This window comes from Myiozetetes cayanensis, unplaced genomic scaffold (assembly GCF_022539395.1).
Source record: "Myiozetetes cayanensis isolate MyiCay16 unplaced genomic scaffold, myiCay2020 scf2-11, whole genome shotgun sequence".
In the NCBI taxonomy this organism is placed as follows: Eukaryota; Metazoa; Chordata; class Aves; order Passeriformes; family Tyrannidae; genus Myiozetetes; species Myiozetetes cayanensis.
In genome coordinates this window covers 69341837-69360972 of record NW_026087411.1, presented here as the reverse complement: position 1 = coordinate 69360972, position 19136 = coordinate 69341837, and the positions used below count along the sequence as shown (strand labels likewise).

The 19136-nt window shown below is 43.1% G+C and overlaps 1 protein-coding gene across 1 annotated transcript; it reads right to left on the bottom strand.

The window, feature by feature from the left end:
* Positions 1-1864: 1864 nt before the first annotated feature.
* Positions 1865-14059, bottom strand: CD164 (CD164 molecule). Its single transcript, XM_050315899.1, has 6 exons — positions 13873-14059; positions 11125-11202; positions 9373-9450; positions 7112-7330; positions 5936-6016; positions 1865-4932 (listed from the first exon to the last, which is right to left on the bottom strand). Exons 1-6 carry the CDS (start codon positions 13973-13975, stop codon positions 4772-4774), a joined length of 720 nt encoding a protein of 239 aa, XP_050171856.1. The 5' UTR covers positions 13976-14059; the 3' UTR covers positions 1865-4771.
* Between the last annotated feature and the right edge of the window lie 5077 nt (positions 14060-19136).

Below are 19136 nucleotides of genomic sequence, written 5' to 3'. Positions count from 1 at the left end.
TTGCCAAGTTGCCACTGACTGGAAAAGGGGAAATGTAAACCCACCTTTAAAACAAAACACAAAAAAAAAGACCCAAGGAACTACAGGCTGGTCAGTCCCACCTTGGTGCCTGCTAAGAAGACAAAGCAGATCCTCTGGGAATTTATGCTAATGCATGTGGAAAATAAGGAGGCAACTTGTGACAGCAAACACAGCTTCACTAAGGGCAAATCATGCCTGACCAATTTGGTGGCTTTCCACAGTGGGGTTACAGCACTGGTGAATGAGGGAAGAGTAACAGACATCACCTACCTGGACCTGTGCAAAGCATTTGACACTGTCCTGCATGACATCCTTGTCTCTAAACTGGAGACACAGATTTGACAGATGGACCACTCGGTGGATAGGAGTTTGGCTGGATGGCCACACTCAGAGTTGTGATGAATGGCTCAGTGTCCAAGTGGAGACCAGTGATGACTTATATTCCTCAGGGGTCAGTACAGGGACCAGTGCTGTTTAACATCTTTGTCGGTGACCTGGACAGTGGGGTCGAGTGCACTCTCAGCAAGTTTGCTGACAACACCAAGCTGTGTGGTGCAGTCAGTAAACTGGAGGGAAGGTATGCCATCCAGAGGGACCTTGACAGGTTTGAGGGGTGGGACTGTGTGAACTTCACAAAGTTCAACAAGGCCAAGTGCCAGGTCCTGCACCTGGGTGAAGCCAATCCCAAGCAAAAATACAGGTTGGATAGAGAATGGACTGAGAACAGCCCTGAGAAAGACCTGGGGGGTTTGGTGAATGAGAAGCTCAACATGAGCTGGTAATGTGTGCTCACAGCTCAAAAAGCCAGCCATGTCCTGGGCTGCATCAAGAGAAGATGATCAGCAAGTCAAGGAAGCTGATTCTCGCTCTCCACCCTGCTCTTGTGAAACCCAACCTGGAATACTACATCCATCTCTGGGTTTCCCAACATAAGGATTTTGACTTGTAGAAGTAAGTCAGAGGGTTACAAAAATGGCCCAAAGGCTGGAGCACCTCTCTCATGAAGACAGGCTGAGAGAAATGGCACTGTTCAGCCTGAAGAGATGGTTCTGGAAAGACCTTAAGCACTTTCCAGTACCTAAAGGGGGCTGCAAGAGAGCTGAGAGACTTTTTACATGGGAGCACTGTGATAGGACAAGGGGGAATGGCTTTAAATTGAAATAGTGTGGGCTTAGATTAGGTATTAGGAAGAAATTCTTTAATGTGAGGCACTAGCACAGGTTGCCCAGAGCAGCTATGGACACCCCATCCCTGGAAGCGTTGAAACACCCAACCTGGCCTTGGAGCAACCTGGTCTAGCGGAAGGTGTCCCTGCCCAGGGCAGAGGAGCTGGAACTAGATGATCCTTAAAGTCCCTTCCAACTACAACCATTCTATGATTCTATGCAATCAGAAAAGAAATAAGGTTCAGAGTAATACCTTTTTCATGAAAGTTTTAACAGCCACTGTGGAACCAGAGACAGCAGCCCCTCTTCAGCCTGACATCCAATATTATAAACTTTACTGTGGAAAGGAGGAGTATTAAGCCTTACAGGCTACTGCAAGTGGAACACTTAAACACCTTGCTGTTCTCTGGCTTTTTGTAAAAAACAGAGTTAAGCTAACATGGAAAAACATGACCTAAATGAAAATTCTTTGGAGATGATTCTAAATCTGAATCAGTATTGCTGCACATACCATATGCAAAGTTAATACTGTATTTAGGAGAGTTAACAAATCTTTAATCCTTTTTGCCCTATAGTATTTCTCAATTCCTATGGAAAACAGCTTTTATTTCCACAAAGTCAGCAAGCAGATAGTACCCTCTGGGATTGCCCACGTTAAAGAAAGTTTGCAGGTAAAATTCCATTCAACAGATTTTATTTATCAATTTGGTTTCGCGATTACAACTGCTTCAGTTTTCTTCCACTGAAGACAAAATACAAACTTTTACAGCAACACTTGCAGAGAACATTCATAAGGTAACAGCATGATATTTGCACAAGTTGGCTTCAAGAAAAAGCCAGATAACTTGAAGAGTCACTACAATTCAGTGCCTAAAACTGATTTAGGGGCAAGTACAACTACAGATCTGTGAGTTACCTTCCACTTCAAAACACAAGGCCAAGAAAAACTGCAAGTTGTTACTTCAGGTTTTTTGCTAGTACACAGCACAGATCAGCTGATACTGCCATTTCACAAAGGAGTAATTACTTTCAACAGTGAGGCAGCCAAGCACACGGTGAAGATGTATAACCCAGCCTCCCCTCCCCACAAACAACTAAAAGGGAAACAATTCCAGCCACGACTTTAAATCTGTGGAATTATACCTTGCTGGCAAGGCTAATGAGCAAGAGGTGTGTAGTGCAGGCCCTTTGGAATACGACTAAATTGATATAGCACAAACTTGAGTTTCTCAGATAGGCATCTGTACATGTCAGAGATCCTGGGTTTCTTAAAGTCTTCGAAAATAGCAATTGCTGGCACCACAAAAAATTTAGTAACTAAGGCAAGGTATACTTTCTCCCCTTTTAAACAAAATTTGAGGCAAACTATTAAGCAATTTTAAGGCACTTTAAACATTATTTTTAGTTCGCTTTACCAGCATACTTTATCATCTGTCTAAATCAGGATCAGCATAGCTCATGAATAAGCGTTTCAGCAACGTTTTACAGAGCAACTCGTTTTGTGGCAGTATCTCATGCTATGAAGTGTTCTGTAGGACTTTTCTGCAAGTTTCCCAAAAGAGAGCCCTTTGAGGCCAAAAATTATATATTAGGCATAGTTTGCTTTGCTGAGCTAAAAGCGAACTGTCATATTTTAGAAGAGTACTTTGTTCACTTCAAAGTACAGAACACAAGCTCATGCATATTGTTTGAAACAAATGGAATAAAATAGTTCTTAGACAGGGAAAGGACAGATTTAAGTGATTTCACAATAAGGCCAAGGATATACCACCTAACTCACACACACATTGTTGCTGGAAACTGGCTGCTCACTGCTGTTTTCATAAACCTGAGCTGATTGTCTTAGTTTTGTTTAGAAAATCAAAAGCTAATGAACTCAAAGATACAGTACTGGTGAGTAACCTCTGCATTTTGTAGCAATTTGAGTTTTCTACGCAGCATAACAGAAACAATGCCATTCAAACTAAAAGAACACAAGAAAGCAACACTGTACACTCTAAATTTCCAACTGAAGTGCACTTAATTTGCTTCGTATTTCAAGTTGCACTGCCATGACTATTATCTGCTATTGATGCTATTTTGTTTTGGGTGCCAATTTCCAGTCAAGTCAGAGCTAATAAGACAGTACTACAAATTATCTCAAAATTGATGATATCAGAAGCTATGCATTATGTGCTACATACACCACTTGATTTTATCTTTCCTTCCATTTTTCCTGTGGGTTTATTTTCACAGGTGCTCAAGTCAGTCTGCATTGGAGATGACGTACCTTTGATACTCAGATCACATGGCTGATCCAGCCAAGTTAAAAACCCCAACCATTTGGCTGAATAGATTTCCTTAACCAGTTCACTGCAGGGAGACACAAACCTGATGCCAGGAAGCGGGAAGAGGAAAGAAAAAAAGGTGTAGCCTGCAGTCACAGGACTACAGCAACCCAGACTAGGATCAAATCAGCAGATCCTCTGAACTACCCTGAACTACTCCTTCAGCAAGCAGACATACAGGAGGGTAAAACAGAAAAAAACAACAACCCTAAAATTAACTGTAATGAATTTAAGAACCATTTGAATAATAAAAACCTCAGGACTTCCCAAACATCAGTATTTCAAGTATAAACATGAGTTCTTGCCTTTTTATACAGGGAGTGAACTGCACTTTATCACTAGTTTTATGGTTAGTCTTTGTAGGCCAGAACAAAAGGTAAACAAGTCAAAGCTTCTGTTTGTAGCTGAACATCACTGTACCACACACCTCACTATAAAACAAGGTCAATAAGGGACAGTCATTCTAGAGAAAATTTTTTTTAAACTGGAATGCTCAAGTCACATGTATTCTATTTTTCTATGGAAAGCTAGTACTTAAAAGTTTTATTTATCTTTGAGATAGGTGGGACACATTTGCAGCCTAGTGAAATTTAGTCTTTAAGGCACTAATATTTATTTTCCCATTAGAAGAATTATCCTTACATCCACCCTTAACATTAATTGAAAAAGGCATAGGAATTCTGTTAGGAATGAAGTATTTTATGAAGTAACTTTTATTCTTGTGTAAAAAAAATAAAAAGGGTTATGTTATTCTATTAACACATTAGCTAATTCTACATTTTTGTCCATCTTTATAGCAACATGCTGTAAGAGCCATAAGCTAGTATAAATGGTATTTCACTCCCTGAATTTAGTCACCAATTATTCACATCTTGATAGAACTGAAGGGATATTGTATCAAATGTGCCTTCACAACAAGTCATCATGAGCATCATGAGATTGTCTACTCAACAGTGTTACCACTGAATAAGAATTTTTGAACGTCTACATTTGGCATATCAAGAAAAGTCCCACAGCAGCAGCCACTAAAGGAAAATAAAACAGCCATTAGAACCCATGCAGCATATTGCAAGTAATCCTGTTGAAGAGATTCATATCACCTCTTGCCAAGTATAATGTTGAAAAATATTCATTTAAAGTCTTCTTTTAGGGATTTAAAGGATATTATGAACTGCTGTCTTCCATGAGCAACAGAAAATATTTTGGTTCAGTGAACTACAGGTGTTGGGCTACTAGTCCAATATAAAGTGGCAGATCCTAAAGTGTGTGATAGTTTCGGTCTTTTGACTTGCAGAATTTGTACAGAAAGAAAATAACAGCCTGCAGACCCAGAACAAGGACAATTCCACCTATGAAACTTGCAGCATCAAATGTAGATTTGCGTGCAGCAGGTGCAGGAGTCACAGTAGCATTTGTACCTGTTAAACACCACATTAGAAATTGTAAGTGCACAATGCTCACAACAGTTTTACAGATTTTAGTGCTGGCTTCCTTGTTTTAAGATTACTCAGCACATCATAGGGAAAAAAAAATCAAAAGTAAAGACACATCAGCATCTGTGTAGATTAGTGATACTGAAATTCTGATTAAATACTGATTGTACAAGACTAGACATATTTATAGACAAATTACTCTGGACCTCAATACTGAGCAATACCCAGCTGAACTTTACTTGTACTTCAAAAAGCCAAAGCCTTCCTCCTTTACACAGAAGTATATTATTCAGATGTTCACATTCAAGACACATTTACGGTCTCTGCTCCTTGCTCCAATAATTTTTTTGCTTAAATTTAAAATAAATTGTATCTTCCATCTACTGTATTTTACCACAAGAGTTATGCTTAAAGAAATCAGCTGAAATCACAACAAATATGAGTCTGGAACTAACAGCCATCTGCTGACAGCTAGTTTTAAAGAGCTTTACTTTGTGAAAGCTTTTCATGAAATAGCACATTTAGGACTGACATGGAAATAAAATACTTCAGCTTATTCCTATCACTATAGTTCAATTTTCATTTAACAAAAAAAAAAAAGAAAAAAAAAAAAAAAGGCATCCCATTATTATGCTGCAAATGAAAACCAAAATATTACCTCCCAAGGACAGGGGAGTTAACAAGTGACTTCCAGCCACACTATTAAAATCTTAAAATCATCCAGCTGATTTTTTTTGACCAAAATGTTTCTGACTTTTAATATCTCACCAGCTAGCTCTGATTCTTGGGCTACTACCTTGCTACATACATCCATCATCTTAAAAAAATTAGAGTTGCCATAAAGTTAGAAGTGACAACAGTAGATACAGCAATACTGCTTTGATGCTGTCAGTTGGTAAGTCTTTCAAGATAACTTTTAAAGCAACTTTTAAAGCAACACTAATTTCTAAGTATTTTGTGCTTTAATTACAGTAGTAGTAGCAGTTACCTGGAGCAGTGGGTCTCGTGATAGGTGAAGTAACGGGAGCTGTAGGCACAGGAGCATGTGTAGTTGCATTGGTGACATTGGCTGTTTGAGAGAAGACAGTATGTGCATACCATAAACCTCAACAGCAAAATTTGCAAGCACTGAAGTTCTTATGCAAATGATTTTTCTTGTTTTGTTTTAACAAGGATAAGCTTTGCCTTCAAACTATCCCACACAATTTAGGTGTTCAGCTGCATGGCTCTAAGCCAAGCTTCTGCAATAAGGATTATTTTCAAATTTGCATAATATTGTTATCCAAATATTTCAAGGTTCTCCACAGATCAGACACTGTTTCTTCAGACAAAACCACTTCTCTTTCAAGTACTAGTATAAATGCTGGTGTTTGAACAAGAATCAATACAGCTGCTTCAAGACAACTGAGAATCTGCATCAAAGCAAAGGACCTTCGTTAAACAGCCCTTACAATCAGTTAGTTTTAATTGTACAAAAAAGTACTTAATATAGTATCTCTAGACAGGACATACACATTCCTCCTATCCCCAAAACACTGTGAATGCCATCACTGGAATAAACCCACCCACCTATAGCTAAACTGCCTCTTAAAAACTCTTTCATTATCAGGCCAGAACATTGGGTCCCTGACCATCCCCCCGCTCCCCTCCTGACTAGTATTACTAAAAATGCATCAGTATTTCACCGTGTGCCTGGGACAGGTGCCCACATTTGTAGATTTACTCAAAGCTAAACATCGCCCTTCTGTACATTAGGCTGTCCTGAGACTAATCAAATACCAACTTGTTAGCTCCCAGCTCACTTGATCAGCTGATGCTTTTAAAGATTAGATTCATTTTTTTTGATAACGCCACTGTTAGGATGGTAGAGAAATTTTTGAATAACAACAAAAAAAAAAACCTCCTAAGAATTCATGGTTAATGGAAGTGATTAATTCAAACAATTACCACTGGCCCAATTTTTAAAGGAGAAAATGCTTCTTGCCTATATAATTAGTTTTTTAAAGTCCACCTCTTCCAAACCTTGGAACCATTTATGTATTCTGTACATCAGATGTTTACTACTGAAGCTACTACACTGAACTGTGGAAGAAGCCCTTATCCTTCATTTTATTCACCAGTTCCTACTTTAATTGCCATTCTATGTTCAGTGCTACTGTATTACCTATAGTAGTATGAGCTGTGGTAGCAGAACCAGATGTGGTTACACTGGAAGATGCTGTGGTAGCATTGGAAGACGCCGTGGTAGTATTGGAAGATGTCGTGGTAGTATTGGAAGATGTCGTGGTAGTATTGGAAGATGTCGTGGTAGTATTGGAAGATGTCGTGGTAGCACCGGAAGGTGTCGTGGCAGCACTGGAAGGTGGTCCAATAGTAGGGGAAGCTAGGAAAAAATAAGAGTTACATTAAAGAGAGTTACATTAATGTAAAGAGTTACATTAGTGATGGTATTTAGCTAAAAAGCAACCCAACATCAAGCAGGCATAGTTTTAGATAGCACTGAGTTGCACTGTAGTTTTAGTATGACACTACAGAGCAGCTGACTCCACCATACTAACATCAAAAGTTACATGAATGAACACATGAAAAATCTTGTCACAGGCAGCCAACCAAGCCAGTGTTCAACTGGCAACTCATGATTCCTCAAAGCAAACAAGAGTGAGAAGAGCCACACTGTACAAGCTTTACACAATAGGGAACTAGGCATAGAGTACTGCCTCCCAACCTCACTGCAACTTAAGACTGAACCTGACCTATCAAGTTCAATTATATATCAGAGTAGTTAGACAACTGAACCAGAATGAAGGGAAAACCAAGACCTCATCAAGAATTTGAAAGCTTAGCTAAAGCTTCCTGTTCTGAGAGCTGTTGCTCGATGTAGGTACTCTCAGCTTTAGTATGTGCTGTACAAAAAAAACCAACCAACCAACCAACCAACCAAACGAAAAACACCTCACCCAAAATGTAGAACTGTGAAGTCTTCTGCAACTTACTGTATTACCCAAGTTAATCACACATAAACAGCTTGTCTAAACTGTTGGTTAATCATACACTGATACATCAGCAAGCCTCCTGCTGAAATACCATGATATCCAGAACTCTTTAATACTCAGGCTCATTCAGATGTGGTTATTTACATCTTGAACATAATTCAGCACGGTGGTAAACCGGAGCCAACTGTTTCTACAGAAATAGGCTGGATATATCAAAATCTACCTTAAGTCCCACTGGCATCCAGTCAGCTAAGGCCACCTAAAAACTGGCCCACATTTTCCCATGTCAGTCCCTGAATGTAGTGCTGAGCTATGAGAAGTGAGAGTCCATAGCATATTTCCTCTCACACCTACAAAAATCCCCTATTAAAGGTGACAATTAATTTCCTTGAATATGCTCAAGCTAAAACACAAAAATTTGACAATGTCACTAGAAGTTTACCAGGAACAGATTGCAAAAAACACTTCTCTTAGATACAGAAGAAAGGCATTGTAACATCATGCTCTCTTTGAAAAGCACTAAAAAATGGTACTTTTAGCACTCCTGATTAAAAGGTGATTGTTACAATCTTAGAAACAACACACAAGTCCAATTCAAAAGGAATTATTTCTGACTGGTTGCCACCATGAGATGGCCCATAGCAGCGTGTTGTTGTGAGCCAGCCTCTTTAGCAGCACTCTTGAATTCAGCTGGACAAGATTATTCAGAATTTTCATTTGCTGTTCTAGATCTTAAAACCAGGAAATCCTATTTTAAAGTCCATTTCTTAACAGCTTTCAGAAAAACTAAAACTGGGGGGCTTCCACAAAAGTGAAATTCAAGATCTAATCTAAGTTATTCATACCCTGCACATCAGCTCTGCACAGCAAGCACAAATTAAAAGTCTGAAGTAGATAAGCAACTGAGCACGTTCCTAGCATGAAGGATTTCTCTTACACAGTTCTATATCCCAGACCCTGTATTTCAGAACTGCATGAAGAGTTGGGCTAGTTAACTATTAAAACTGGAAGGTTCATAAGTTCTTCCTATTTACTGCATCTCAGATGACTTAGCGGGTGAAACTTTCTTTGTTCAGTGTGCAGCTTACTGCCTTGAGGACACCGATAAGTTCCTTGGGACATGCTGTATCTAACAGGAAACATCAGTTTTAATCTTAAGAAAGTAAGGTAGTAGCGAAAAGACATATCTACCAAAATATGTCCAGCTTCTTAAAACAGCAGTAGTAAGCAGTTAAATGAATGCGCAATAAAATTGTGTATTCTAGTATCATATATTATATGTTTAAGCAAAAAGCAAAGGGCTTATTTACATACTTGTAAATGATTATATAAATTGCAGAAGGCATATCAATAAAAGGCCAACAGACAAATGAGTTGTAAACACAACTGCCTCACATTAAACAATGTGAAAGCTGAGTATCTAAATACTTACAGGAACACTCCTCTACAGCGGAACAGTTTCCAGTCTTTGCAGATGCTTCTGTTGCACTTACACACATCTCTTCACCTTCTGTCAGAAAAGAAGAAACAAGATATTTACGGCAGCCGAAGTTTGAAGTGTTGAGACATTGCTCCTGGGAACTAATAAACTGTTCATAGGGTCAACTAAACACAGTCTGCTAGCCAACACAGCCACGTTAGTATAAGGACCTCAGTATTATATTAATAATTACAGACTTTTTAGTATTTTCTTTCACTAGTTACTCCACCACTCAAATCAACACTTGGGCAATACTTACACATTTTGTTGTAACAGTATAGCTTGATTTTTTTTCTTCAGAGCTGATAAAATTAAATTTTTTCTATTTGTGGCATTTTCCAAGTTAAACATTTGCACCTCTATGGTAGCATCATAAAAAAGTATCTTACTGTCTGAAAAAATTCTATATCCAAGAAAAACTTAGTTCCAGCTTTTTAAACTGGTCCTTGACCTTGAAATTGTGGAATACAGTTTCTTATTCTCTGCCTTGACTTACTCTCCCTTGACGGAGAATAAGTCTCAACCTCTCTCTCAAAGAAGCTACAGAGATCTCTTGGGTGTTTGCAATATGTGCCTCTTGGTCCAACACCACATGTAGAATTCATAAAAAGAGCTTTCTGAAGGACAAGTTGCATCCAAAATTGATTTCATTAGTTCCAAAGCATCTTAGCCTTCATATATAACCTTTCTTGGTTATCTACACTCAACTGCTATAAAAATCACTATTACAGTCGAGCCATTCTCTCCTCTTACTCTGTTTTCACCTCACATAAGAAGTACAAATAGTCCACCTGAGGTCTGTTTATTTCATGGACTCCTCTACCTGTATTGCTTCAGTTCAGGAGCAGTGGTTGTGACCACCAGGTTCATGATGACCTCAAAAGGGACTGAAGCACAGAGCTGTGCTTGCATGTCAGAATCTATTCATGACTCCTTAACAGCAAATACAAGTGACCAGTTTGTCCTAGAAACATTCTGAATCATCTGGAAAACATTAGTTTATCAAAAGCACAGATTTAAATCAGAAGCTTAAAAAATCTGGGAGTATTTTGAACACATCAAACCTCTAAAGTTCTCAGGTAAAGACAGCTGAATGACATACAAATTATGAGTTCATTAGGTTATCAAACAGAACAGAGCATTTGTGTGATGAACATCAATACAGATGAAGTAGGTCTAGCTACATTCAGTGCAGGTGTGCAGCTGCAATATGATCTGCAGCCTGAGCTGGGAACTGGATGCATAACAAAGGGCACGGGGACCTGTGCCCAGCCAGGGGACCAGACACTCAGAGACACCGCAGGAGCCAATGACCCCAGACTATCACCCATTTAAGACTGTGAGGGTATAAAACCCAGGAATTCCTTTATTGGGGGGTCCCTCCTCAGAGGCACCAGCTTGAGCTGTTTCTGTGTTACTGCACTGTGAATAAATTCCTGTATGGAACAAGACACCTGAGACTCTGCAAAGGGAAACCTGGGGTTGAACTGGTAAGGAAATCTGGTCTGACTGTGTGAGTGTGGGGTGTGTAGGGAGTCAAGCAGGGTACTTGTTCGTGAGCTGACCCCTGCAAAGGGGCTTCAGTCCTGGTAGTTAAAGTTTCCAGTGTTGAGAGTCTGACTGCCAAAGTCTCCTGAATGGTCAGACAGGGAATTTTCCTTAACAAAGGTAAAGTAAGGATCTGTACTATGTAGTCCTCCTTACCTTTACATTTGATCCACTTACAGCCATTTGTGTCATTAGCAATACACGAATTGCAGTCAGAGAAGTTTCCACAGGTGTCTTAAAAAAAAAAAAAAAAAAAAGGTAAGCACTGATTAGGACAAAATTACCACTGTCAAAAGAGCAACTTCACCTACAGAAACAAATTTCAGATCTGTACTCTCCCATATGTACATCTCCCATGCTAGGCACAATCCTTTACACTGAACTAACTACAAGTGAAAACTACAACTTTTGAATGCTTTTGACATGAAGTAAATACATTTTCCTCCAGACAGTAGTGATACTCCTAAACCAGACCCCACATGTACACCAGGATTCTGCCTCATGCAACATCTAGCTACAGTAAACTCAGATAACAGTGGATATACTACTCTAGTGAAATTACCAAAGTCCACTAAATTAATTTTGCAGAAGTTTGTTGAAACCTCAGGTGGTAAAAGCCTGTTTCTTTTTGATTATATTTTTCCCTTAGGTAATACAGTCTTTTATTTAGGTAATAACCCTACTCTAGAAAGCAATCAAATAAAGATAAGAACCTGGAGGAATTCATATTCACACCCATTAAAAAAGGACAGCAGAAAGAAAGTCAATCTATTCATATTCTGATCACTGCAGAAGCCAGCAATTTAACTAGCCCAGCTGCTTTATTACGTCAATCTCAGTCAAATATTGTTGCCTTAAAACCACAATGACAACACATCCACTATCTGGCTCAAATAAGATCTCCAAGTCTGCAGTTTGACTGCATTAGTTTTAATTAAGACTTACTCATACAGCCCTCATACTCGGAAAACCCGCATGCAACCCACACGTTGCATGCTCTCCACAGTATTTCACACCATATCCACCTACTCCAGGCACCTTTGGGTGGCCTTTCACTCCCCTCTGTGAAGGGAACACTTTTTTATCCACAGACCTTTGGCAATCAGCATGGTAATTTACCTCTCAGATAACAACTACAAATACATTAAGCAACTTCAGTAACCTGACAATCCGAACTAAGCCTGAATCTTCCTGGCCTTTCTCTTGGTTATGGTAGGATCAGGTCAGAAATGCTAGTGCTATTTCTTCCCTTTCATATAAGATATGAAAAGACCTTTGTCGGTTTGCATCAGTGAGGTATGCAACAGTTGCACTGTTCCCTTTGGGAAAGCAGCACTCAAACAGTTCCTGGATAACAGATTTCAGAGGCAAAAAAAAATTCTAGGGAAAAAAGAAATCAGTCAATTATTATTCTGGATACACATCTGAGGAATGATCACAGCACACACAGCACTGACTTCTGACAAATGAACAACCTTCACTTTTGCAAATTCCTCACTGGTACACAGAAAATGTAGCACAGTACATCTGTGGAGACAGGAAGACAGTCATTGCAGCCAACTAATACCAGATGCACTAGGGCTTTTAGTTTAGTTTCAAAAACAGCTTTCCCAGACCATCATGGAGGAGGATCTGATGTGCAAGACTAAAGGATCAGGAGTGTTTTTTTATCAATGAGCTGTTAACTTCAGAACCTGTGGCAGGGTCTCAGACGTTGTCTCTTAGGTTCTTTTATACGGGATATCTGCAAGTTCCCCAGCTCTCCCCATTAGAAGATGCCTACTCTTCACTGAAAAAAATTACTCTGGTATCACGAACTCAGCTCTTCAGACTAAGCGAGCTGACGTTCGCTCCCAAGATAAACCTGTTGTACTGGCTCTCACACGACGTACTTTCGGATTTCCCTTACACTCGAGGACGAAACCTGGAAACAGAGGGTGTCCTTTTGGACCAACAGTGCCCTCTCCGGCTGCTGCGGAGCGGCTATTAACCCCTGGCTGAGCAATCCCGGAGCAACCCTCGGTTCCTACCGGATGTCCCACACCGTCCCGCATCCCGCCGTCGGGGTCTGGCTGCAGAGGAAACCTGGAAGGGCTGCGGGTACCGAGCAGCCTCAAGCCCAGCTGCCTCCAGCGCCGCCGTGCAACGCGGCCAGGGAACACCCAAGTACTTCCACACAACTTCTCCCCTTCGCTTCCTGGGGCACGGCACGTTTCGTGGTTCTCGGCCGGACAAACACGCAGCTCACGGGGCCGGAGCTGCGGGCAATCGTGGGCAAACCCTCGGGACGGATAACGGGGCTCACCGGGATGAGGCAGGAGCGGCAGCAGCGACAAACACCGCTGAGTCAGGGAGCCCTCGCTATCAGACCCGCGCCGAGCGCACAAGAACCACCCCCGTACACGGTACCGCCAGCGGCTCCCGGCTCCCTGCGGCGTGCCAAGGCGGCACCGCAGGCGGGAGACCAAGCGGGATAACGGATCCAAACACGGGATAACCGGGATAACGGGCCAAACGCCCCGCGGGCTGCGGCCGCGGCGCCCGGGGCGGGCGGCAGCGCTGCCGCCCTGCGGAAGCGGCGGCGGCCGCCGAGCGCTGAGGGAGCGCTGAGGGAGCGCTGAGGGAGCGCTGAGGGAGCGCTGAGGGAGCGCTGAGGGAGCGCTGAGGGAGCGCTGAGGGAGCGCTGAGGGAGCGCTGAGGGAGCGCCGAGGGAGCGCCGAGGGAGCGCTGAGGGAGAGCAGGGCGGGCCCCGGGCGGCGGGGGCTCCGGCAGCGGGCGCGTAGGGAGGGCCGGCGGGGCTCGGAGCGCGAAGCCCGCCTCGCACCCCCCAGCGCCGGGCACCGGGCGGGGCTGCCCCGTCAGCAGCTCCCGGGGGAAAGGGGCGGGGGAGCGCGACTCACTCACCGTCGGGCGCGTTGGGGCCGCTCAGCTCGGCGCCCGCGGCCAGCCCGCAGAGACAGCAGGCCAGGGAGAGGGCGGCGAGGCCGAGCGCGAGTGTCCGGGCCATGGCGGCGGTGCGCACAGACGAGTGGTCACCGATCCCGCTCCGAGCCTCTCCCGCTGCCGCGCGCACCCTCCGCGCGCCGCCGCCCCGCCCCACGCGGCGTCACGGGAGCGCCTCCGGGCGGGCCCGCCCCCCGCCCGCGGTGGTTCCGCCCAGCCTCCCCCTCCCCCCCCCATACGGCGGGTAATGGAACGGTCCGCACCGCGGTGACGCGGCGCCGCTACCCCACGTGACCCCGCCGATACCCAGGGAGGGAGCGTTTCCCGCGTGTCACACCCTGCGCGAGCGCCACACGTCTACGCGGAGGCCCCGCCCCCTCCCGGCTGGCCCCGCTCATTGGCTGGGGCGTGCTGGGGGGCGGGGCTGGGGCGCGCGGGCTGGCGCGTTCCCGTTTCCCGCGGATGGGCGAGTGGTTGCCACGTGTTCGGTGCCGTTCCCCGGGAGGCGCGGTGCGCGCACGCTCTCGCCCCGCGCCGTCCGGTGCCACCCTCGCAAGACAGACCGTCCTACCCGCTCCGCAGCCCGACCCCGGGTCTCAGGGCTGCAGCCTGTGCCCTCGGCTGTCTGCGACTTCACCCTGAAGTTGCCAAGGCCGAGCTGCTTCCTTCTCGTTGCTCTCACGCACCGGGACTTGTACCTCTCTCCATGCCTGTTTTTAGCGGTGGATCTCTCTCGGACAGTGGTTGTCTTACCCCTTTCCCTACCGTGAAAGAACTTAGTGAGTAGTATATAATAGTGAGTTAATTTCATTTTACTTAGTAATAAGTCACAGATGAACCTTAGCAGTCAGTGTGCAACGCTGTCCAACTGGTGTCCAGCTGTGCCCCTGGCAGCACTAGTTTGCTAGCGCCATAGGAAGCTGCACACCGGGAGTTGGGGCAGGTCCAGGATAAAATGCCTGCGTTACTAGAAGGCAAGCATGGTACAAACTGTAGCCCTTATCTTCTCCTGCTGCACCGGAGAGAGACCTGGAGAAGGCTCAGGTCATCTCGCCACTTTTTTTGCTGGTCTTGGCAGTGTTGGGGTTGCAGTTGGACTCGATTCTAAGGATCTGTAATTGCCTCCTCACCACTGGGAAAAGTTCCCCCTCTGCCAATCACATTTCCTGGCACTCTGTCCTTTGTTTTTCCCTAAGGCAGCTTGAGTCGATGAATGTCATCAGTAGTGGACTCTGCAAATAAAGGTTTGTTTGTGTAAATCTGCCTCAGCATTTTGTGCAGTGCCAACACCGCAACAGGCGAATGTTGGGAATCCAAGGCAAACATTCACGGCTCCTTGAATTCAAGGAGAGCTAAGCTGGAGCTATAAAGCATATTTTAGTTGTGAAAAATTGAAGAACTGATTTTATTCCAAGCAAATTAAAATGAACAGGGGGTACTAACAAAAGAACTATTTCTGTATATTTACTAACTTATAGGCGTACCGTGGAGACTGTAAGGTGAAGGGTCCTATCTGGACCTCTCACCAGGGAATCTTTTGCGGCCGGGAACAGGGAACAAATTATGAATAAAAATGTATTCCTCTGTGCCATGTGGATACACAGAGAGACCCTCCATGCCTTGCAATGAGAGGATGATGCAAGACCCCCCTGTACGAGCCCAGGGGAAGTATGTTACAACCAGCCAAAAGATAACACCCACTTCCAAAGCAGACAAATTACCTTTTAAGGCAACAAGCGGACAGTAAAATGAATATTCAACAACTGATATCAAAGGGTACAAAAAGCGCGGTTTTCAAACAGCGGTGTGCTCTTTGTTTGATTCAAAGGTGCACCCAGTGCTGGAAATGGGTACCCGGCACTGCAATAAAAATCTCTTGCTATATTTCTTTGTCCTGCAGGTATTTTTGCCGTCTTCAAAATTCCAGAGAAAAAGTAACTTATAACATTAGTGTGGTCCTGGTGAAAGGACAAATGGAAGAACAGAGTTATAATCAGGAAAATTCCCCCTTGTTTTTCCCAAGTGTGAACTGGACTTGGGCAGTAAAGAGGAAACCACCAAATAAATCCCTAGATTAATCTTCCACTTTACTTTCTTTCCTGAAGGTGTTTTATTGTCAAGAGACAAAAAAAAAATGCAGAAACTTTAAGGCAAGCTACCTGTCATGATTACTGAGTGAGCTCTGGGAAGGTCTGTAGAGCTGTTGGTAATACATAATTTGGGTAGCAAGCTTTCTGACAAATTTCTGTATTGTCATATATTGTGGTGTTCCTAGCAGGCAGGATGGCTAATTCTTTGTCTTCCTGGAAAGAAATCTTGGAGTGAAAACATTAAAAGAAAGATAGCAGCTGCAATGAAATGACCAAACATGTTCTGATGGATGTAAATGTCAGTAACGGCTGAATTTAGTTCTGAAAAGTGATGAGACTGAAGTCACACACTGACTTTAGTTATCTCTCATTCTGCATGTACTTTTTGCTGGAGCGTTAGTGCAAGTTGAGTTATTTCTGCAGTATGATGAAAGGTGCTGGCTTTTGAAGAAGAAATAATTTTTACATTCCTTATTAAAATACTGTGTTTCTGATCTGTCCTTGAATAAGCACAATAAACTGAGGAGCAGCATAAATAGATACTGCAATGTAACCAAAACTGCTTGGAATCTGCTTGCCATACCTGCAAAAATTTTTATGGCCTTCTGGGACAAGGGTCTTCTGCTGGGATCAGGGCTTGATTCATGGGATCTCTTTTGGTTTCACTAGACATGGTATTATTTGAACCCAGGCTTTCCTTTTTGCAGCTCTTGTGGGTTACGATATTAAATATATCTTCAGTAGTTATCATAGTGTTTGATGAGGGATGCAGTGGCAGTTCTGTTGGTGGGTGGGACACATGAGGTGTCATGGTTGCTGCAATCTGCATTTCATGAGGACTGCATACTAAAAATCTCTTTTCTCGAGAAGGAAAACGAATAGGACATAAGTTAAATGTGGCTGATAAAAGACAAAACTCTAATCAGTGTTTATATATATGGAAAAAGTGGGAGGAAATGAAGTACATAATAGAACTAAGATTACAAGCAAGGCAAGAATTACAGCACGTCTTCACAAGCGAGTAAAAATGTCTGTCATGCAATCCTGGGGGCTGGTGAGAATCCAAGGGAATGATAAATGTGGTTTGTCTGTTTTTTCTTAAAGTCAGCATCTTGGGACTTTGTTGTAGCATACAGTCAGCAGGATCATGGCAGTCTGGGTTGCTGCTGGATTTAAAATACCACATTCATCACTGTATTCAGTTTTCATTGCGCTGTTATATACTTAGTGGTTAGTAAGGCACTTACCTCTGTTTTGAATCTATAAGGAGTTCCAAGCACAGCATTACTGGAAAATTATGTAAAAGTCTTGACAAAAATGGGTAAAACCTAAGGGTCTGCAGATGTCCCACATTTTAAATGTAGTAAGTGCCCAGGATTTGAAGCAGATTGTGTTGTATCAATTGGTGCTTGGCAAGATGTGATAAGGGGTTGAAGAGGTTCCATAGGAGCATTTGAGATAATAAAAATAAAGAAACCCCAAAACTTAGTAGATAAACCAAAGGGACCCTGTATTTGTTTCAATTTGTAAACATTTGTTCTCATTTCCATATTAGCATTTCAACTACACGGAAGGAGAAGCATGTGTGAATTGTAAATACATGGTGAATGTTTTAATAGGGAAAATACAGCATCCAAAGGGGTTTTGGGGTATTTGGTACCTTTACATAATGATGGGTTATTGGTTTCTGGTGCCATTCACCAACTTTGTAATTGTTCAGAAATACTATATCGATTCCAGTGCTCAGAGCTTTGTAACCTTAGTTAGTCCTTGCATCATGAGACAGGTATGGTAGTAAATCCTGGATAGAGGTGTGTCTGATCAGGGCTGGATACAGCCCCAAGGCACATTCCCAAGGGTTGTGCATGCTGTATTGTATGACACCAAAGTGTGCATTTAAGGTTAATGTATGACATCAAAGTGTGTCTGACCCCAGCAGGAATTCTGGGTGAGAACATTGGTACCTGTACTGTAAAAGCTGCTTGCCTGGGACAAGCAAGGTGGTGGTGTGTCTGGTACACATGCATGCTGTGTCACAGGCACTTGCTCAGCCCAACCAGATGGAGTGGAAAGGCTGCTTTTAACATAAAAATAAAAATAAAACAATAGAGTCATAATGACATAGTAATGCTAAAAGGTTTTTCTTAGCTCTTTTAGAGATAGTGGTACAGGCTGATGCCTACTAAAAAGCCTAAGGCAAGCCAAAGGGACGTGTATTGAGAAGAAGAATGGAAGGCAGCAGGTAGAGGTAAGGTGGGGTGGAAGGACTAAACATTTCACCTGTGCAGCTGGAACTAACCACAGAACGAGGTTAGTCTAGTCTAGGTAACCAGAGGAAAATAAGGTTCATGTTGAGATTAAGTTGTGGCAACAGTACCTCCATTTACTGTATTTGTAACACGCATTTTTTGGTTGGCAGTGGTGTAATACAGCGGTGGGCTCTGGGCTGTGTCGGGCAGACACATACTCCCTGCTCCTAGGAGTTTAGCTGTGAGCTCAAGGCTGGCTGGCTGATAAAAGATGCCTTGGTCAGCCTGGGAGCTTTTCAAGAGAAGGAACCTCAGCAGGAGCTCCCCAACTTTTTCTTGGTGGATGTTATTAGACTGAGGCTCTTCCATCTTGGCCCCTGCCTGAGCTGTAACACCTTTGGGTTGCCTGTGCCTGTTCTTGGGTCCCACTGTCCTGGTGTCCACTCTTGCTGTGCCCTGTGCCCTGGACCAGTGCTTCTTCCCCCGCAGCATCTGAGGTACGGACACAATTGAGCTCTCTTGACCCGGCCACCCATTACTGCTTTTTAAGATCCTAAATCTCATCAGAATTACAGTAGCAAGATTTTTTCTATTAATTTTGTAAAAATCATTCTGCTTACCCATTTGCTCCATCCAGTAGCTGTATCACATCATTCTGAGCCATTTGATGTGCTGTGTATTTGTTATTTTCAGTAAAGTTTTTTTTCAAAATCAGGCCCTTGGAGTACCTTTTTTTTTTTTTCCTCCCTGGAATTGGTGGGAAGCTCTTTTTTTGTCTCTGCCTTACAGCTGGAGGTCAACAGTGAATTAGTGCAGTGTATCCCAAGCAATAAGGTATGTGAAGGGGAGTAGGAGAGAGCCGTAGCCATGACATTCTAAAAAGGAA